Below are 23,045 nucleotides of genomic sequence, written 5' to 3'. Positions count from 1 at the left end.
AAAGTCAAAATCGTGTGATACTTAAGGGACGAAAAACATATTTAACCCTTATTTTCTCCAGTCATCTCTTCAGTGCTCTAGTCAGATCCTTGCGGTGAAGGTTGTAAAAGTGTCTCTAGAGAAGGGAACAATTCTCTAGATTTCGGATTCTCCTCCTCCTTCTACTCTCGTCCAATCCTGCATACACGAGAAAACAAAACCCTAGAAAACACTTATTAGCACAAAACAAAAACAAAATAAATAAAAAATCAAGTCAAAGCTAATCAATAATCACACAAATAGAATAGTTAAACCACAAGTCCCCAGCAGCAACGCCAAAAACTTGTTAAGACTCCGGCAAGTGTACCGAATCGTATCAAGTAATAAACATGGTAAGACCAAGTATCGTTTCCCTAGAGACTCACGGCCTAATCAGTTATGTGATTTCTTTATTAAATAAGACTTGAAAATAAAAGTTTTTGGTTTAAAACGAATACAAAAAATTAAATATGCATGCAACTTGATCAATTGGAAAAAAGTGTAGAGATGAACGGATGAATTTTATATTATGAGATGAATATGTTGTTGGGGTTAGATTTCACCTAGTTTACTCTCATGTATATACGAATTCTACTTCTTCATTAATGTCAATGTCACTATCTAAAATACTTAAAACCTGATTCCTCAGCGAAGAAAGTCTATCCTTAATTATTAGTTCATACGATTCCTAACATTCCTAATAATTAATTCTGAAGATCAGAAGCTTAAGACAACCAGAACTTATACCCCCATTCTTGAGCAATACCGCTTTTGTAAATAATTCTCTAGAACCTGAATTGTAAGATACCTTTCGATACTCATGCAAATCATACATCTGCTAATGAATGAGTTAAACAAAGCAAGCAATAAGTGAAGAAGAATTACCCTAACAATTAATGAAAGAAGCATATATAATCAAGAATCAATTCAATACATGAGAGTTTACAAAGGTTACATCATTCCCCAACAACAAATAGAGTTTAGTTCACCATTGACATGGTGAAACTAGATGAATAATGGAAAAGAATGAAAGATAAAACCCTTGAAATTGAAGATAGGAGCTTCTACATCCAAATCTGCCTCCGAGGGATCAAAAAGTGTGTTTCTATGCCTATTTCGTCCAAAGATAACATGCCTAGGACTTCCAAGTCCTACAATAGAACAAAAAATAAGTCTGAAACTAGCGCTCAACACCCCACTTAGGGCGCCCAGGCGGCGTACGGGTCAAAATTGGCGCTTAGGGTTAGCTTTGAAGGCAAGCATGCTTGGTGCGACTTGAGGAAGTGGCGCTCAGCGCCCCTAAAAAGGGCACCAGGCGCGAGCCAGGGGCATCCTACGCTGAGGGCTCCAGAAAAAGTGCAACCAAGCGTGAGACAGTGTACTCTGGCACTGAGGGCCGCTAAAGTGGCGCTCAGCATTGTTGCGATCTTCCTTTCTGATGCTTTTCCAATTCTTCCTGAGTTCCAACTCCTTACTACTTCAACTCTTCTTCCAAATCATCTCAATTCCTGTTAAAAACAAGGAAATCTAGCATAAAAGCATTAAATTCACCTTCAACTCTCTTATTTATCAAAACTATGATTCCAAGCTAGTTTTTAAGTCAAAAAGGGTGTTTTGAGTATCAAAATTAAGTATCAAATAACGGTAAATTCAACCGTTGTCACTTTCGCCTGTGCGAGGCTGTGGAAATAGATTCTCTACCCCTGTGTGAGATAGGGGAAGAGGATGGGTTACAAGAAAAGTGGTAATGGTTTTCTATTATCGTTGTTCAGCTTAGAGAGAGAGTTATGGTGTTGAAGGAACCATGTGTGATGGTAGTATGCTTTTAGTATATCTTCAGTATGTCTTCTGGTTATAATTCGTTAATTCGGGGTTGTACCTTTCCTCTTTCGAAGGGGTAGAAAGGTAGTCGTCATATTTCCTCTTGCGATTTTTAGAAAGGTGAATCTTTTCGTCTTTAAGAAGTAGTGAAAGATATGGGTTTGTTTGTTCATAATGGGAGGTAAAAGGGACAAGAATTTGAGTGTCGCCGATAATATCATTCACAAACACAAACACGTATGAGGTAAGCTACCGGTAAAACAGTCATAATAATAAGATATTAACATACTGATTATATCAACAATAATCAAACACCCCATATATAGTAGTAATAACAATGAGGTTCATAATCTTCTGAAATAAATAATTCAATCATAGTGAATTACTTGATCATCGATCCCTGAACTTTGATCCTCGATCCTTGATCTCTAACCGTTGATGTCATCCCTAACATCTCACACATAGACCGTTGGTCTATCCAATCAATAGCACCTATGCTAACTACTTACTATAATCATTATAGTAACACCACTATCAACATAGCATAACCTGAAGCATCTTCAATATCATGATCATCATCATAGATACACTACCATCATGATTATCCCAGTCATGAACAACACAATGACATCATCGTACCATAAACACTACAGTGGACATTTTGTACCATACCTCATAGACTGTAGCAGCTCCTACAGCCCACTTGTAGCCTTAGGACATCTGTAGTCTCCCCTACAGTTCATTTATAACCTCCCTTACATATATGCTCGAGTAGGCTCGCAATGTAGTTGTGGAACATGTAATCCTGCCACACAAGGACAAAGAAGACATTATCACCCACACAAGGAAGGTTTAATACTCGAACATCATTCCACTACAAAAAAGAAGGGCATTACCGAAGGCCAGAAGCCCTCGGAAACAACCCAAAACCGTCGATAAAAGGTAATTACCGAAGGCTTATCGACGGCCAAAGAGCCCTCGGTAAATCTCTTGTCGCTAACATTTACCTAGGGCTTTTGCCCTTCGGTAATTACCGAGGGCCAAAAGCCTTTGGTAATTGGCCCTCGGTAATTACCGAAGGCTTTTGGCCCTCGGTAATTACCGAAGGGCAAAAGCCTTCGGTAATTTCCGAAGGGCGAAAAAAAAAACAGGGCGCTGGGCTGCTGCAGAATGTGAGACTCTCTGTAAAGTCGCGCCCGGCACCCCCTTTGTCGCGCCTGGGCGTGAGACTCTCTGTAAAGTCGCGCCCGGCGCCTCCTTTATCGCGCCTGGGCGTGAGACTCTCTATATCACTTCTTCCTCACTTCTCATTACAACCATCTCCTAAATATAGCTAACTTATGATCATATTCTATGCTTCTATCACCCAAGTACAAAACGCAATGAGAAAATAAATGCTTCTCCATACACAGATGTCACAGACCTCTAGGCTTGGTTTGGACAAGAAGTAACATGTGTAGTGTTTGGAGAATATAACGAACAAAAAATTTAAGGCAAAAGTGTATAGAGAAGCATGCAAGAGAGAGTGAAAGCAACCTCTAATGCCAGAGGTAGAAACAGATAAAATGCAATAATCACTCCAAAGTAAGATGTAGCCAATGTCCACTTCCTATATTGAAACAATGCTACGGTAGGAAGATGTAATTTGGTGAAATGGTGCAAAAGTAACCAAAGGAACAGTAAAGATGAACTTTGATGCACCAAATATATGTATAAAAACAACCAAACTGTGCCAAAATCTACTGAATCACACTATCACTTATTGAGTTCCAAATTTCAAACAAAAATGGGAAGTCAAACTATGATTTTGCAGATTTAATGAATATGGACCAAGGCAACAGTTGAAACAAGTTTCAAATGGTGAAATACACTTGCACAAATGTTTAAAATGCTCTGAAATAGGCAGAGTCACCAAAACAAGGTTGCAGTTGCTAAAAGTGCAGAAAAATGAACTAAAACTGTTGGAGAATTGAGAAAGTAGTGCATTCAAAGCTGGATAGCTCAATTAAAGACTCAAAGAATGCCTAAAACACTACATCTAACTACAGATAAACAGCTAGCAGAATTGAAGCACCTAATACCAAGCAAAGACTATAAGCACGGTGCAAAAAGATACTAGATAAGTTGTGACAGCACTGGTTTACAGAATTTTGAATCAACTCAATTATGCTTTTGACAAATCAGTGGTTAATCAGAGTTTGTACAACTTGAAACATGTTTAGAAACTTCAAACAAACTTGCACCAAGATTTAGAGACACAAAATCTAGTCAGAAACAATTTGCACAATATGAACCGAGAATTATATTTGAATGCAGAATTTGAAACCAGATTGTGATGAACTCAACCACTAATTCTACTATTCTGTGATGAATATGAGTTGGAATTACTTTACAGTTGAAATCACTAGGAAAACTTGGACAAAGCTTGAAAACCATCAAATCTGGATGAAAACCACACATATCAAATTAATCCAGAAATGATGTTTTATGCAGATTTTGCTACTGGAATCAATATTTGCAATGCTACTGGACAACAATTTAATTTACTCAAGAATGTGTAAATAAGACATTTCTTGTAGTGCATATGGAAATAATCGTTCTAAATACAGTCCAATTTAGATTATAGAAATTGATGAAAGAGACCTCATCTAAAAAATAATCCATTATTCTCTCTAATTCTTTTGAACAAAAGACAATGGAAAATGCTTATTATGGTATGAATCAGGTTCCAGACTAAGGTAAAGCAAGAAAACTTCAATGATATTCAGAATAGGTCTATCTTGATTGAGAGAAGGATTGAACTTTAAGAAAAAGAGTTTGATGAATTCCAAAGAGCACTAGAGACCAAGCATTGAAGTATATTAGCCAAGCTTGATTTTAGATTATATCGAATCAAACCAAACGTAAAAATCAACAACTTCTACAGGCACATCATGCATATGATCAAGCACATTGAAATCAATTTCAAGCTCACACACATCAGCATCAAAATCCATTTCACAGTACTGAAGCACCAAAACATGGTTAGCAGCTTTCCTAATTTTTTTCAAATACTCTTTGGACTTTTTGAAATCAGTTTGTACTTCCAGCACAGTAGGTTCAGCTTTAAAATCAGAATTTAAATCAACAGTACAACTAATTTCAGAATGAGGTTCAGTACTATCATCATCATAATACACATTTTCACTCAATTGAACATTAGCAGTGGTAAATTCAGATATAGGGACAACAACAAAGCTATTACAATCATGAATCATAGTCAACTCCCTAAAACCATCAACTAGCTTTTCAAAATGAGTATTAGTGTAATTATGGTCATAAGGTTCACATACACATTCAGAAATATCAACAGATGCACTCATATAATCATCACTCATCAGAGAATTGGAATTATCAGAATTTAAAGCATAATATGAATCAATGAAAGAAGGATTAGAGTATACAGAGGTGGTAGGACACTCAATCTCTTGAAATTTTGGGGCAGCAGCTACCATCAGTGGTGCTTCATTGTTTGTTGCCCCTTTCTCCTCTTCATTTTTCCTTGTCAGCTGATTGATAACAGTCACCATTTGAGCCACTTGGGTGGTCATTTCTTGAACCCGTCGTTGATACTGTCACGCTTCAGACATTGCCGATGCATCTCGGATCACCATCGTGCTCCCCTCCACCCTGAATCTCCCTCGCTGTCGTCGCTCCAGAGACGTCATCTTCCCCGCGCCACCAATTTCACAAGAGCAGAAACACGAAAACAGTCGTAGCGCGTCTCGCTACCTCCATCACCATCGCAATGCTATTCGCTCCAGATCTACCAGCCTTCACTAGACAGTGAGACTCTCGTTGCCGCCGCGTTCCGGACATCTCCCACGAACCCCAAAACCTGCGTCAACGAACCCAGCCGCAAAACCCCCAAATCGGCGTCAACCAACCCAATCGTAGAACCACCAAACCGACTTCAGCAAACCTAGGCGTAGAACCCCCAAACTGCCATCTTCAATCCCAGCCAAAGAATCCCCAAACCAGTGTCAACCAACCAACCAACCCTCACTTGTCCCAAAATCGCTCAATATTGGAGGGCACAATGAAGGGCACCAGCAAAATAGAGAAGGGAAGGGGGAAGCTTTCAGAGAAGAGAACAAAGGGGAGGGAAATTGGAAAATTTGGGGAAAGTGACGAAGCGTGAAGTTGGGGAAAGTGATGAAACTAGGAACGAAAACCCCAATTTGGAACTTAAATTAGCGAGAATGTTACCGACGGCTTAAAAGCCTTCGGTAATCATCTCAATACCGAGGGCTTCAAAGCCTTCGGTAATATGCCGTCTGTAAATCGCGTTTTTCCAGTAGTGTTCTCTTTTCTACAACTATTTACCAAAGAGAATATCTCTCCCTTTTCAACAACCAATGCTAAAGGGAGCACCTATCTATAGATAGATCCAAGATTTACTAGGTACAACAAGTAGATTTATCCTCTACTCTTATGCTCATCAACCACACACTCAGGTACACCCCAATACTCAATCATGCTCCAACCTCAATCACAAGTCAAAATTGATCCTAAACACAACCATTAATCTCGTTCTCATATAATCATCCCATTCCACAGCTCCTCAAGCTTGGTCCACGTTCATTCTTCATCAAAACGTATTGTTTCTAGTAAAAATACTTTGGGATGATCGATTATCATAAATGATAATCGAGTATTCCAAAAACATACACATGTACACAAACTACCCTATGATAATCGATTATCTTATAATCGATTATCTCGTTAGTTCTACACAACAAATCACCAGAATTATTCACGCATGAAGGGGTAATCGATTATAGTCCTGAATAATCGATTATTTTTGAAACACAACTCAACCAATGCGCAAATAATCGATTATAACTAAAGATAATTGACTATTACCAAATCAAAACACATCCTGCAATGAATTCAAGTCTGTAAACACACATGCAATAACCTTAAATCGTGAGGGAAACTTCCCCAAAACATCATGCACGCATTCAAACCTCACATACCTTTATGAATAGACTCTAATACATACATTACATCACTTGAATCATTCAAAACCCATCATTATGCATATTATAACCCAAAAAAATCCAATATTCTGCATATGATTATCATACCATATTTATAACATATATTTGCATGATAAAACCCTCAATTATCATAACTTTGTTCCCCTTTAGCATCAAACCCTATTATGGGATAACCCAACAAAACCATACATACATACATAGGAAAAACTCAACACAAACATGATATAACCCTATCACCATGCAGAACATATTCTCATACATCCACATGCATCAAAACAACATTACCTTTCCAGATAATCAAAAGCAAACCATATTCATCATACAAAAAAAAGAAAGAAAACAAACAAAGTAAGTTTTCTCATACCTTGGTCAATCCTAAGGTTTTCTCTATGCATAAAGATATTCTCCAATGTAGTTGCACTCTCTTGTTTACTCTCTCTCCTTTCCTCTCACTTTCAAAGTTTCTATCTTATTTTCTTTGTGTTATATTGGAGGTGATGCACATATATTTTTCAGATCTTAAAATCATACTTGTTTGTGTGGGTGTGGCAATGATCGTATAACATTTGTGTTATACGGGAGCAGATGTACATATACTTGATGTTGGGTAGGCGTGAGGGAGATAGGAAAAACTTTCGGTAGGGATTTTATAAACTCTATGTTATTTCTTTTAAGGAAGTTGTACATATTTATATATTTGTAGACAATTAAATTTGAATATTTGAGTTGTAAAAATTAATTGGATTCAATTTATTTGAGAAATTATCATTTATTGTTTTATTATCATAATTAAAAACCTTATTGGTGCTCATCTATATCAACACTCCATTCATTACAAAATCATGAAAAATGTGCAATTTCTCTCCTCCAAATGTGCATGGTGGTCCCCACTCCAAGATGTTCTCTTCTCCACATTTAAGATGTTCTCATTTTTCACTTCTAAAAGGTTTTTTCAAAAACACTATGTGTCGTGAGAACACTCCTTTAGACTAGACTTCTCCTAAGCCCTTCATTCTTTTAGAAGAACCCTACAAAACACAAGAAAGAGACATGAGTTGTATTTAACACGACTAAACAAATTTATAGAAGGAAGGTGAAGAAATCTCTCTGTTAATTATGCTTATTCTCCTTAAATTCCTCTCTCCTTCTTTAGTAGAGATTAAGAGACTCATAAAAAGTAATTGTTGTAGAACCATTTTTTTTTTTAAGTAGCTTTACCTCTTTCGAATGTTTTTATTTTTTTTGTGTTGGAAAGCTTATGAATGTGTTTAAAGCATTTCATGCACCAATAAGTGAAAATATTTATATAATGTTCATTTCTTTTATTTATCTTAAACTACCATGCTATATGAAATAAATAGTTTTTCCAAAGTTAAAAGATTTAAGGGATTTTGAAAAAGAATAACATCTTTAACTCTTTGTTCAAGGGATTGTTTTATGTCATTTATCCTTTGCTAACAAACTAAATGGAAGAAATAGACATTCCTACAATATAAAATGACCTTTTGAGTTTTTTTTTTTTACTATATTAATTCACTTTATGTACTTTATTACGTTAGAGGCTTTTTACTTAATCAAAGGTAAACTAAAACTACACTCTCACCTTTCATGATTTATTATGCATTAAATAATTGTTTTTCAAACAAATCATAGTCATGTTTTATAGGACTTTTTCTAATACGTTGCACGAATTTCCAGTACTAATTATTTTAGGCAAAATGATGAAAGTACTAATTTATTGCTCAATAATACTTTTATGTGATAAAAACTAACTTGAACAAAATTTAATAATACATATAAACTAAAAATTGATAAATATTTCAAGGCCAAAAACTTAACTTTGTTAGGATCATACCACCTTTTGAATTACAATAATTTTGAATGTCTTCAAAACCGCATTTTAAAAAACCTTTAATTCTGTTCTATTAGATAAAAATTGATACTTTCCTTTCATGTGTATTATATTAATTTACTCGGATTTGTCATTTAGAATATTCTTGAACCCTCGTCAAGTTTACTTTCTGTCTTATCTTGCCCAACCTATAGAAAACAATAATCGTATTCCCCAGTTTCAATTAGAGACAACAATTAGAAACATTTAGAATATTCTTGAACCCTTGCCTTTGCTTCCATTTCGGTGCTTCCTTTTAAATACATTAAGATATACCTCACTCAGTTTAAAACCACATTTCATTGTCTAAAGTACAAAACATTTCTAATGAAATTACACAATTAAAAATCTTGTATACTCCATACGGAGCCACAACACCACAAAGTCACATTTAATAATTCTAACTTCTATATTCAATAGAAACACTTAAAGAACCCCAAACTTATAAATAACTCCAAATGTCACATCAGAACACTGCAACTTTGCAGAGTTGCTTCAAACAAAAATATGCTAAATATTGAAATTATCTTGATACACAGAAAACATATTACTGCAATTTCACTTGAGATAAACCAGTAATAACTCCAAAATTTCTCTTTTAAAACTCATGTAAAATAATGCCGTCAGAACGTAATATTCAATACAACTGCAAGTTGCACGAGCCACATTTTGAGTATAGTAATACCACCAAGTAAATACTAAGTTCACTAGAAAGTAAAAGGATATTATCTCTTGCATTTGTAGTAAAACAATAAAAGAAGCCAATTGTACTCTTTTCAATAAATCCTGCTCGATTAAATAAAACATATTTCTCAAAGCAAAATCTTGAACTAATTCAACTGAATCTCAACAAAAATAAGACATCTCGTTCACCAAAAACATAAATGCATCTAGCCAAACTTGTAAAGAACAAATAAGACCTATTTCTTCTTGTCTCCAGCTCCACCAGCCCTACACCAAATGATAAGAACATTAGTTATAGAAACCACCAGAAAATAATCAACATACAAGAATATAAATAACATTAATAAAATATATAGGGTATTAGGGTATTATATACAATGTTGAAAAAAGAACATAGAACAACCTCATCTTCCTGAGAACATTAGACATCTCTTCTCTCTTCTTCTTAGCACGTTTATGGGTTCCAAGCTTTCTCTTAGCAACCTTGAGTGCCCTCTTATCTTTTCCCACCTTGAGTAACTCAGTTATACGCTTTTCATAAGGTGCAAAACCAGCAACCTCTCTGATGAGGTTCCTCACAAAGTGCACCCTTTTGCTGGTTTTCTGTTATGTAGTATATTATTGTTAGGAACACATAAAATAAGCATGTTAAGAACAATGCAATGATGAACAAAGGATTACTCACCCAGCTTTTATTCTCTTTTATTTCATTTAACGAACATGAAAATTCAAGACATTTCAACAGAGACGATTAGCCAGAAAATGCTTACGACAGTTGAACCTTTAGCTTACATTATTATGTCTATAAATTGCAGCATAGAGTGTATAACTTTTACAACCATAAATAAATTGCAGCACAAAATGTATTACTTCTACAACCATGATTACAAAATTGAGTTTAAAATTTGAGTGCCGCCCACAAACAAACAAAACAATGAAGATAACAACTGAAAGAAAAAAAAAAGTCAATACTAATTTTGCAGGGTTGAAGCTACATCTATTATATATATATATATATATATATATATATAAACAGTTGACTTATTTCTTTATTTTAAAAAAATAGAATAAATACTACATAAAGTCATTTTACCAAATATACACAAATCTCTCTTTCAGATTCGATCATAGACTCTAAACAGGTTTTCAAAAATTTAACAAACCCTGAATGTTTCAAGGCATGAAAACAACGAAAAATTCTGTAAAGTCACTCGCACTCTTTACACACAACAATCCATCCAAGCTCGGGAAATCCAACAAAGCATGCATATCATTTACACCTATTATACTCATCAACAGAACTTAAATATCATTATGATACCTCAACTTTTGTAAATAAATACAATCCCATGAGTCGACAAATCTCCATCTTTATATAATAGAAGGAACTAAAGATTGTCAAACACAAGTAGCTTCTTTATTACTCAAACAAAAAAGGCACTTACAAACTTCCTCCATTCATCATCCTTGATTAATACTCTGATTCCAACAACACCACACACAATCCAAAATATACAAAACATGACTCTAAAATGTCTAAAGAGCATACAAATTTAAATGAACTCAAATTAAATTAATCTTACCCCTTTGCGATCGGAGGGCCGTGGGGGCAACTCCTTCTTGGTAAGGATGTGACCCTTGTTCAACCCAACAAACAAACCCGTACTGGGTGGTTTGGGAGCCATCTTCCTGTCGTAAAAGAAACACGATTAAAAATTGCTCCTAGTTTACACAATAATAAGCTAATAAAGAAGTAAGAGGCTTGTGCTGAGAGATGTCTGAAATGAATTTGAAAAGCACGAGAATTACCTATCTTCCTGGTTGGAGGCTTCAGAAACTGCGGTGAAAGAGGAAACTAGGGTTCTTCTTCGTGGATCTCTTTAGGGCTTTATACAAGAGGCTCAAATTGGACATGGACCACTGTAAGATTACATCTGTGCCCGGCCCATAACAATTTACCAAGTTGAAGCCTTTATTTCTGTCCCATTTAATTTAATTTATATTTTTTTCTTTCTTATTACGTGTATTAATTTATTTGTTAGTTTCATGGAGAATAGATTTATATTTTTGAAAGGTTTTTAATTGTTTTTTATTTACGGAAATTTAGAATAATTTTACTTTTGTTTTCTTAAATTTTAAAAAAGGTTTTTTCTCTTAAAACTAAAAAAAAATCATAACACTAAATTTTAAAAATCCTAAATAATTAAACCTTAAACTTTATAAAAAAACATACTTTCTACAATTTTACTTTTAGGGAAAACTGTAAGAGCCTGAAGATGTAAGGCTATTGGGCCCTGCAGCCTGACCCAAGAAGCTAAGGGCACTAGGACCTCAGAAGAGGCCTCATTTTTCCAGCTCTGAGTTCATTTTCCAGTTCTCCTTTCTCTCTCTAAATTCATCTCCATTTTCTCCTTCTTGCTCTGCCTTCTCTCTACCCTTACACTCATTTGAACCGTTGAAATTTTAAATAGGTGGTGTTCTTTCGCTCACGGAGTTGAGAGCTTCCCTTCTATCCGATTAGATTTCTATTTGGACAGGTAAGTCAGTTTCTCCACTTTTTCTTGAACTTAGGGCATGCAACTTTACTGATTGCATGGTGCTTCTTTTGATTCTCTGTTTATTCTAGTTCTAAGAGTTGTTTCCATCACCATTTACGTGGTTGTAGGGCACTGTTTGAGTTTTCTCTGTTTGAGTGTTATAACTGTGAAATTGTGCATGTTGTGATGTGATGAATTTAATCTGTTTTGAATGAGTTTGTTGGCTGAAATTGATCTTGTTGGAAGGTCTGGAGTAAGGGTTCTGTAATAGCATGTATATGGGTATTAAATAGATGTACAGGTACTGTTTGAGGTTGTTGTGAGAGGAAGTGAAAATATTAAAATTAGGCATTTCAGATTTAGAGCATAAGAGAACATGATAGATAATTTAAATAAATTAATTATTAATTGTTGAGAGCCTTTCTTTGTTGGTAGGATAGAGGAACCTTAAAAACCTGAGTTGGCACATCCCTGATCATAGAGCAGCCCTGCCCTGGTCCAGTCAGTTGTGACTAGTCATATGTGCTGGCGTCGAAGGTGAGTTTGATGCGTTCAGACATCTGGGTCCTCTCTGGTGACCAATTGGGATAAAGAAAGATCTCTACTAGGATGAAAATAAAATAAAACAAGTTGATTATAGATGCATAAAGTTATCATGTGTTAATTTCTAGTCAATTATAATTTTAAAAAATCAGTCACCGTGTGTTTGGAATTCAAAGTAAGGATCCATATATAAATATATATATATATATATATATATATATATATATATATATATATAATATAATGTAAATATATATATTTATAAGATAATGTACGTATCATGTATATATATATAATAAAGTAAGGATAGTTGTTTCTTATATTGAAACGTGAGTTTTAATCAATAATTATATTACTTGTAGGTATGTATAAATTGATGCATTTTATGAGCTGTTATGGGTTAGTTGGAGTTGTTTGGTTCTTGGTATTGATTAACTTAGATTCAATTGTGGAGATGTTATTTTTCTTATAATTTGTGAGTGGTGAGTAATGTATATTGTTGAGATTGTGTATATGTTGATTGTGGGAGAAAGTATATGATTACAAAGTGATGAAAGTATGATCCAAGTTGTAAATCAAGTTCCATCTGTGTAGGATCTCTTGGTGAGATCCTTAGTGTAAGAATGATTGCATGGTAGCTCAGTCTTGGGGGTTTTCCTGACGCTCCAATGGTCTTTCATTCTCAAGTAGAGATGATTGATCCATGTGGTGAGGAGTAGCAGGAGGTCCTAGTCTTGGAGGCTTCCAGTATGCTCCAGGGCGCGGAATGGATTAACCTCGTGAGTGTGGTAGGGTGGAACCCATTGGCAACGGCTTTGCAAAGCAGTAGAGGCCACCACGAGTGCATAACCCGCCATAGCTCGGCAATCATTCTGGTCCAGACGAGTCGGTCTATAAAACAATGAGTCTTATGATGTCAATGTATCATGTTTAAGTGGCTTTTACATGTCGTGTGTGATTGAATAACATGATTTTTATGTCTAGCTCACCCTTGCTTGTTTGTATTGCTTTGTATGTTTCTTCTTGCGATGATCATCCATTTGGATGGGAGCAGATGGCGAGGAGGTTCCATTGGAGACGACTTTGGATGTTGAGGACAATGTTGTCGCCTAGTCTCCGATGGTGTTATTAGCTATTCCTGAAATTTGGGATATCGTTTTTCCTTCCAACTTATATTTAGATCTCTTTGGAGTTTAAGTTTAAATTCTGAAACTATTTTGAGGATGAATGTAATCCTATTTACTCTCAACTGCTTTCCTATATTACGCATGATGACGTCCTTATTATATATATGTTTTCTATATAATTGAGATTTCACATTTATGGTATCAGAGCAGTTTGTTCTTAGGATAACCTGCGAGTTGAGGGTTTGTCTTGTCTTCTCTGTGAATGATTGAGTCTAAATGGTATGATTTACCATTTCCTCCAAGTCTATATAGTAGAGTGTGTATCTAACTAGAAGTTTTGAGAACAAAAAACGTCTTGATAAGAGTAATGAGGGTGCACACTCATGACTTTTACCATAGATGATTTTCCTTTCTTAATTCTGAAGGTTTGAGGTAAGAAAGAGTTAGAGTTTCAGTGTTGTTTCCTGTAGTAATTCCTGTTTTGTTCTTGCCTTTGTGGTGGTGTAATGTGCTCTATAGTAGTAGAGGAATGCAGATTCAAGGACAACTTGAGTTGTATACCTTTATTAGAATTGGTTTAAGCCTTTGAGACAAATTCTTGCCTCGAAGATAAGGAGTTAGAAGACTAAAAATTTAGGCTTCAAAGGACAAGTGAAGATATTGGAGTTTAGAAGTAATGTTTTGGGTGAAGAAGTTTTCAAGGATAAAGTCAGAAGGTCATATATCGTACGTTTCACAAGAAGGGGTTGAGTTCAAAGGCTAGATTAAGAGAAGCTTTGGATAAGCATGGATGTAGCAAGGTTTGAGAAATCAGTTTGGTTTAGTATATCAGTAACGTCAGAAGTCAGAAGAAAGGGAAGTGTTGGTGAGAATTGCATTGCGTTTGCTTAATTCACTTTTATGAAAACATGACTAGTATTTGCTTAGTTGGTTAATCCGTGTTGGATTAGGGGTCAGAGGAGTGGGTAATTGTTGCTAATCAAGGATTAGAAACATTGCAATCGAACTAGTGTCAACCTATCTTTAATCTGTGTTAATTGTTCAGTTGATTTCCATTCACAAAACTGTCTAAACCCCCTCCCCCCCGCCCCGCCCAGTACGTGTTTGATCGTTTGATTGAACCACATTTGGTCTTTGAGAAATGAACTAGGAGTCACTTCCTAGTATATACTGCACTTTAATAACCGGGGACCAACGGTTCTGTCTTAGGTTTTGTGTTGTGTTAATGTGTGTTTTTTGTAGTGAGTGTTCTATGTGTTTTGTTCTGTGTGTGCATTTTGTGTGTTTTTAATAGTGTTGTGTTTTGTTTGTTTGAGTCCAAATTAGGATACATTGGATGCTATTTGGCCTATTGAGGCACGAAAGTGCAATGGAAGAGTTGCACGCATTGGGAATAGTAACCATGGCACGTGAATAGTGCCCAGATTTTCCTAATTAATTAGCATTTTTGGTTTTGACAGCTAGAGGTGTTAATTTTCTTTGAAATTTTTTTGTTCTCACTTCTTTTGGTCCATATTTTGATCGAAAAATCCCAGAAGCACTTGTAATAGTCCCAGTTTTGTTTTTGTGAAAAATAAGTTGGTCAAAACTCCGCGCAGACGTAACTTTTGCTTCTAATGTCAGAATTGGACGTATTCTATATGCTTTTTGGGTAGAAAAATAAGAGTAATCCATTTCAATTAGCTTTGCTAGTTGTCCATGCCTGCAATTCCAAAAAGAGATCGTTTTTTATTTCTTTTTTATTTTTGAAATTTTATTTTCCCCGTTTTTCATCATTTCTTTCCTTGGTTGATATAGTTACCCTTTGAATTTTGCTTTAAGATTTTTTGTGCTATCTTTTTATGATTTATGGATGTTTCTCACAAAATTTCAGCTCATTTGGATAAGGTTTGCATATACTTTCACAAACACTATAATAGCACTTTAGTCGAGGGTTGAAAGACGTTAGGAAAATAAAATCTTTCTAAGTGCGCTTTAGTTGTTAAAATATTTATGCTGCAGTGTTTTAAAACTTCCTCTTTCATAGCGAGTTGTTTAACATAGGAAACATTTATATCAAAAGTTAGAGCAATTGTAGGTTTTGTACGAGAAGCATTGAAAAACAAAGCAATAAGCACTCAGTTAATTTTAGACTGGTTTAATCCATTGACCTACATCAAATCTCCTCTAACACCTTAGGGAGAGGCACGAAGCCACTAATGACTGCTTAGGGAGAGGAGATCAGTTGAGAGACCTTCAGAGCAAAATTCTTAGAGAGATATTTTTCTTAGAGTGTTAAATATGAGAGTGAAGCAAAGTCTTTGACGCTACAAGAAGGAAGCAAGACCGTGCAGGAATATGTATCACATTTTGAGCATCTATCTAGATTATATACTCAGTCTATGAGTAGGGAGTAGAAGTGTAGAAAGTTCGAGAAGGGCTTACGTCATAATTTAATGAGGATGCAGAAAGGCAGTTCCTCTGAGGAAAAACATCAAAAGAAGTCGTATGAACGACCTTACCATTTGGGACAAAGAACCTTGAAATGATTTAGATGTGGAGGAGCTCATGTCAAACGAAATTATCTTAAACTCTCTAGTGATAAGAAGGCAAAAAGGACATGCTTCATCTGTAATGAGCTAGTGCATTTGTCTTATGATTATCCCCATAAGAAGATGTCAGGTGGATCATTGCAGAGGAAGGTGACAAGCGCAAGCAGCTGGTAGAGTGTTCACTATGATAAGAGCAGAAATAGAGAAGGAAGAAATTTCACGCAATAAAGGTGTTTCAGAATGAAGGGACTCAAGAAGTGATTGGGAATTTAGAGAGTATATGAATAAGTAGTATTCGTTTTCTTTTTAGAAAATAGAACAATTTTCAAGGACAGAAATATTTGAAGTTGGGGAGAATGTAAGACCCGTAGAAAATAAAAATAAAATATATTTATATTTACTAAGATAATTTATTATGATTGTGTTTTTGTGTATTAAAAAGTGTTGAAGGAGTAGATAAAAATTAATTATAATTGTTTAAATTAAATTTGTAAAATGTGTGAGATATATTGAATATTATTATTTGCAATATAATGTCAATGAAATTGAATTGTCTTAGTGGTTGTTTGCTGGTTGCTTATCTGGATTTGTTACAAGGCCATGAGTTCAAACCTTGGAGAGACTTATGTTGTTTGGATTTTCTTTTATTAGCATTGGTAGTGTGGAACCCACACGGAAGAGAGAGTAGGGGCTTGGTTAGAGAATTAAATGCAGAGAGAGAAGCTTAAAAAGTTTGGTGCACTCTTAAGTAGAATGGTAATTAGCAAGCCCCTCAAGTCTTTGATCACCACGGTCAATCTTGGTTCTTAGAGCTTTTGTCAGATTCACAAAATAACAACCAACTTAGTCGAATACACATTACATGCAGTCGATTAAGAAAAATCACTTAGCACATTTTTTAAAACTTTTCTCTTCAAAATAACTCACAACACACTTGATAAAAGTTTGTGAAAACACACGAGTTTTTATCGATTCATCCCATAATGTAATCGACTTAAAAATGTTGTTTTGCTACACATTAAAGTTCAACCAAAGTGCTTGTGGTTTTCCATTTCCAAAAACTCATGTCATGCATACACATATAAAATCATATATTAAACACAGTGATATGCAATGAACAAGACAATCATGTTCACAAATATGCTTATACATATTTATCACAGTAAACAAAATCATATAACATGTAAGCATAAAACATGTAACACAGAATACTCATATGTTATTAATTATGTGTTGTCATCATCAAAAACATAGATATCACTGAGATTGTGGGTTCATCTAAACCAGTGCAACCCCTATCAACAATCTCAACACAGGATATTAGAGAAAGAGTTGTTTGTTATGTTGTAATGACAACATAGTAGAAAAAGAGTGCAAAAGAGAAAATTGTAGGAAGACATATAGTAGAGGAGTTTACAAATGTGTTTCCAGATGAAGTTCCAAGTTTTCCACCTAGCTTAGAAGTTGATTTTGCAATTGACTTGGTGTTGGGGAGTGTCCATGGCTCCCTACAGGATTACTCCAGTTGAGTTCACAGAGCTTAAGAAGCAAATAGAAGATCTGATGAAGAAGATGTTTATCCGTTCGAGCATATCGTCGTGGGGACCTTTGGTGTTGCTAGTAAAGGAGAAGGATGTGAACTCAAGGTTATGTGTCGATTACCGATAACTGAATAAGGTTACTATAAAAAATAAGTACCTTTTAGCAACGATTAACGACTTGTTGGATAAGTAGAGGGGTGCGTGTGTTTTCTCCAAGATTAACTTGAGGTTTGGCTATCATCAAATCCTAGTCAAGCCGAAGAATGTGTAGAAGACAACTTTCAAATCACATTACGGACAATACAAGTATATAGTGATTCCTTTCGATATGATAAATGCTCCAGCAATCTTCATGAGTTACATGAATTGAATTTTTGGTTTTGTCTAGATAAGATTTTGGTCATGTTCATTGACGACATTCTAATCTACTTCAAGGATCGTGAGGAGCATGCTGAGCATTAGAGAATTGCCTTGGAGATCTTGGGAGGATATAAATTGTATGGTAAGAGTTCCAACTACGAGTTCAGGTTGTAGGAGGTTCAGTTATTAAGATATATGATTTCGTTTAAGGGAATTTCGGTGGATGTAAGAAAGATAGAAAGACTTTGTTGAAATATGAGCGGTCGATGACAGTGATAAATGTATCAAAGCTTAGTGGGTTTTGTAGGTATTTGTAGCTTAATAATATGGTAGTTTTTGTATAAAATATATTATATAATAATTATATGTAAATTAAAATATTATAGAAAATAATTTATAATATTGATTTTGTAATTTTTTATAGTGTACAAGTTTGGTAGTTTTTATAAAAATATATTACATGCACTTTTATGATTATTAATAAATTATAACGTTATGTTGCATTTATTAAATACATTATGTACTTAGTAAACCACAATTAATGTTACATTTAATAAATACATTATATATTCAATAAAACAAAGAATAAACATCTAAATTAATTTTATAAAATTTCAACTATTTATTTACTTAAATTTTATCTTAAAATGAATCAAGTTTTATAATAATAATAATCATTCTTTATTATCATCTTGTAATTATTTTATAATATACAAATTATAGAAAATAATTGCTAATATTAATCTTATAATTATTAATAGTATACTAATTTGGTAGTTTTTCTAGAAAATATTATATAATACTTATATGTTCATTAATAAATTATAAAAAAAATTACTGTTAATATTAATTTTGTAATTATTATGGAATGAATGTAGTTGTTTCTTCTTCTAAATATTATATATAAATATAATTTATATAAAATAATTACTAATATTACATTTAATAAATATATTACATACTTAATAAAAAATCACAGATTATAAATAGAGATAGATTATGCAAAATTGAAATCCAACACCACACACAAGATCCACAGTTTTTGGCACATAAAAGAATGGCTCGTTTACTTTTCTCATTGATTTTTCTGAAACTTATCCTTGTTGTCATGTTCATTGCTCTATTTTCATCTGGTATGAATAAAAATAGCTTTCAAAACTTAATTTATTTGTATAATTAGTTTGAATTTTTGATTTGCATTACTTATTCTATATATTTATAATTATTGATAATCAAGCAGGTGTTAGCAGCAAACCCGTTTGTGTAGGAGGATGCGTTAAATTTCCAGACTGTGATGGCCATTGCCAAAGTTTAGGTTATACAACAGGGTTATGCACTTTAGATATATGTTGTTGTTCCAAGTAATAAACGCATTCTATGTATTGCAAATAGGCAAAATATTATTGAATAATACCTTCGTTATTAAAGAATTCTGAGAAGAAATTGAGTTTTTCCATTTTACTATGTTGTCTTTACTAATATATTAAAGTAGATTCTAAAATAAAAATGGGTAGTTTTAAATTACTAATATACCAATTATATATTGGTGTGCATTTCAAAAAATTTAAAAACTAGATTTTGGTTTTTAAACTTTGTCAAATTTGAATAACATTCTAGTTCAGCATGTCCTATGATGATAAATATTGGTGACAATTTTAACTTAAAATATATTACAATTATTCAACATTATTTTATATATTTTTAATTGAATAATTATTCACTAAATTTTATAATTTAAATAATATTTTAAAATGAAATGTATATTTTAAATTAAATAATTAAAGAATTATTTAAGAAATTTTGCAATATCTCTTAAATAATTTTTTTTTAAATTACTACTTTTAATTTTTGAAGTTCTTAGAAGTAGAACGTCATTAGCATAATCAATGAGTGTATTTCTAAGATACTTATTTTTTTTTCCAGAATTTAAAAAGAATACTTCATTTGCTTGGTGAATTTGAAATTTTATCAAGCAAAGTAAATTATTTGAAAAAAGAAATTAAAAGAAAATTGAAATTTAAGAAATTCATTTTTAAAAAAGTTGTGAGAAGAAATTGAGTTTTTTTTTTTTTTCATTTTACTAGTCTTTAAGTAGACTCTAAAATATACGCAGATAGTTTCAAAATACTAATGTCAATTATATATTGGTGTGCATGTAAAAAAAATTTGAAAACAATATCAGATTTCGGTTTGTAAATTTTGTCAAATTTAAATAAGATTATAGTTAGAATGTACTAGGATATAAAAGCGGAATTGACGTAATAAATCTATCTTTATGAGAAGAAAATATTTTAATTTAAAATGAATTAAAAATTATTCAACATTGGTTTAATATCTTATTAATTGAATAATTATTTACTAAACTTTATCTCTTAAAAAATCCTTTTAAATAAAATAATTAGCAAAACATTCTTGAAACATCTTTTAAATGAAATAAATTTTTTAAATTATTTTTTTATCTTTTTTTTGGCTTTTAGAAGTGGAACCTCATAGCCCACAATCATTAACTATATTTGTAAGAGATATAATGTTGTGAATTAGAAGAAATAAAAAAATAATGTAAATTGTGACGGTTTTAATATGGTAATTATTTAAAATCATCGTTTTTTACAATATAATACGATAGATAGAGAACTACTATATTTTACATGTAAAATATGACGCTTTTAATGTGAGGGTTAGATGCACCACCATATTAAATTAGGTTAAGATAGAAATTCTATATAGCGAAAAAGAGAGACAAAAACGTGGGGTGTCGTGATAAAAACAGTTTTTGATTATTAAAATATTCGTAAGAGCTATTGGGTGGAAAAACACTTTTCTAAATGCTTTCCAATTACTTTAAAAATCTCTCAAAGTTTCTTAGCACTTCTCCTCACACATATGCATCTCCAACAATATTTGTATCAAACCAAAAATCAAATCATTTACCCTAGAATCAATAACATACATAATTCACACTAACTTAAACTTTGCTTAACTTCCTAAGATATTTCTCTATAAATAATTAATTACATTAGTTGTGATGCACTATTTTGTGTGTGTTAAGATTATTTTATTAAAGGAGTTAATTGTAAGTATGAATTTAGTATTTGCATATTAATTAGATGGAATGAAATTCATAATTATAACAACAAAAATGATTCCTTTGTAATTAATAATTTCATGTGTTATTTAATTTTTTTATGATTCCTTTGTAAAATGAGTCCTATGGCTATTACCTCGTTTTGTGTATGTTTACTACAGTGATGGTTGAGAAATATTTTCAGTGTGTTCCATGAAAATAAGCCGTAGATGACATGCCATCTCTCTTCTTTTTTGGTAGTGAGAATTCCATTAATAAAAAAATGGACCTTGCATCCGTAATCAATTTATGACTCATGTTTTTCATTTGGTGTTTCGATCTTAAAACCTTAAAAAGTGTAGAAAAATTTTGTTGTTGATATTCTGGAAGTGTTTGAATTGGTTGTGTAAGTGTTGATGGATGTATGAGTTGTTTGACAATATTAAGCTATTGGTTTTTACAGTTTTATTTGATATTTTGGAAGTCATTGAACTTGATTCTTCTGGCTCTTCAAGACTAGGAGATATGTTCTGTTTTGATTTAGGATTATAAAGTTGATTGGGAAGGGGAAATATTCTATCATCTTGTCCTTTTCAACTTTTTGATATTTTCACCCAGTACTTTTTAATTTTTAACTAACAATTGTAATTAAATTTTGTTGTAGGTCGTGGTTGCGGCAGGGCAAATACCGTGGAAGGAGTCGTGGCTTTAGATCAAATTAACCAATCCAAGCAGTTGCATGAGGCAACTAGTTGGCTAGCATGAGTGCAGTGCAGTTGACTTGATTAGGGAAGCAAAGCCATGTCTAATTTTATGTATTCTTTTTTTTGTTCAATTTTCTTCATTTCTCCCCTTCTTTTCCTCTGGGGCCTGAAGAACTGTAGGGCATTTTCTTCTTAAAGTTTTATGTAGATGTTTAGTTTTGAGATTGCTGCCACATAAGGCACTCTTTGTTTTAGACCTTGGTCAGCTGTACTTCTGTTTTGGCCTTGAATCTCATTCTTTAATTTTTATTTTCTAGAGAAGTGTTTAAATTCATGACTTTTCCTTTTCTGATATATTTTTGCTTGTCTTTTAAAAAAATATAATGTTCCAAGAGTGTGTGTTTTGATTTACTTGGACAACTTTCTTAGTTTGTCTGTGTCCTTCGGTAATTACCGAAGGCTTTTGCCCTTCAGTAATTATCGAAAGACAGAGACCGTCGGTAATGGTTAGCGACAAACAAATGATCGTCGCTAATCCGTCGGTAATGTTATCTATTTTTGTAATAGTTGGAAAAAAAATGATTGTATATCATATTAAGAATATGATAATATGCATTTATTTATAACTTCTAATTTATATCATTTTATTGTTTAAGTGAAATTTAAGATGATTTTGGCCATTTATATTGTTTTTTATTATTGATAATTTCTTATTAATTCACCCTAATAAAGTTTTGTTTTGCATATTAAAGCACTGGAAGAGAGAATCAAAGAAAAATAAGAAGAATTGATAGAAAATATTGAAAAAACTAGATTGAACTGAATGGACGTGACTCTTTTCTGGAAAGTTACTTATAGGAGCTGAGTATCATGAACATAAGGTTTAGCCATAAAGCAAACCCACTTGGAAAGGAAACTTCTACTGGTGAGCCACAAGTGATATTGCTTTGGACAATTTATATAAATAAAATTGTAGGGAGACTTTTAGAGGGCCTTTCTTTATAGTTTTATTGTATATTTTTAATGAGCTACTATTCGGATCTATGTAATTTTTATGTTATATACTTGTTTAACTAACTATAAAGAAGGTAAAAGTTAAAACTAACTTTGGAAAAATGTTTTTCTACAATGTTTATATATTCTACACACTTCTTTCACCCCATATAACATAAGTTATAAGAA

At 33.2% G+C, this 23,045-nt stretch overlaps 2 protein-coding genes across 3 annotated transcripts; both read right to left on the bottom strand.

The window, feature by feature from the left end:
* Positions 1-4,721: 4,721 nt before the first annotated feature.
* LOC148200357 (uncharacterized) lies at positions 4,722-5,697 on the bottom strand. Its single transcript, XM_088112914.1, has 2 exons — positions 5,611-5,697; positions 4,722-5,450 (listed from the first exon to the last, which is right to left on the bottom strand). Exons 1-2 carry the CDS (start codon positions 5,695-5,697, stop codon positions 4,722-4,724), a joined length of 816 nt encoding a protein of 271 aa, XP_087969040.1.
* A 3,783-nt stretch (positions 5,698-9,480) lies between these two features.
* On the bottom strand, positions 9,481-11,403 carry LOC124819526 (large ribosomal subunit protein eL36x-like). Of its 2 annotated transcripts, none has more exons than XM_088114712.1 (4): positions 11,266-11,403; positions 11,040-11,145; positions 9,860-10,059; positions 9,481-9,723 (listed from the first exon to the last, which is right to left on the bottom strand). In XM_088114712.1, the coding sequence occupies exons 2-4, from the start codon at positions 11,139-11,141 to the stop codon at positions 9,693-9,695; spliced, it is 333 nt and encodes a 110-aa protein (XP_087970838.1). In that variant the 5' UTR covers positions 11,142-11,145; positions 11,266-11,403; the 3' UTR covers positions 9,481-9,692. The 2 variants fall into 2 exon arrangements, with proteins under 2 accessions (XP_087970838.1, XP_087970839.1); XM_088114713.1 differs by having other exon boundaries at positions 11,040-11,141; positions 11,266-11,324.
* Between the last annotated feature and the right edge of the window lie 11,642 nt (positions 11,404-23,045).

Source organism: Vigna umbellata, chromosome 4 (genome assembly GCF_029865625.1).
Source record: "Vigna umbellata cultivar VRB3 chromosome 4, Vumbellata_1.0, whole genome shotgun sequence".
Classification (NCBI taxonomy): Eukaryota; Viridiplantae; Streptophyta; class Magnoliopsida; order Fabales; family Fabaceae; genus Vigna; species Vigna umbellata.
The sequence above is the reverse complement of the archived record's forward strand: the minus strand, read 5'-3'. Positions and strand labels throughout refer to the sequence as shown.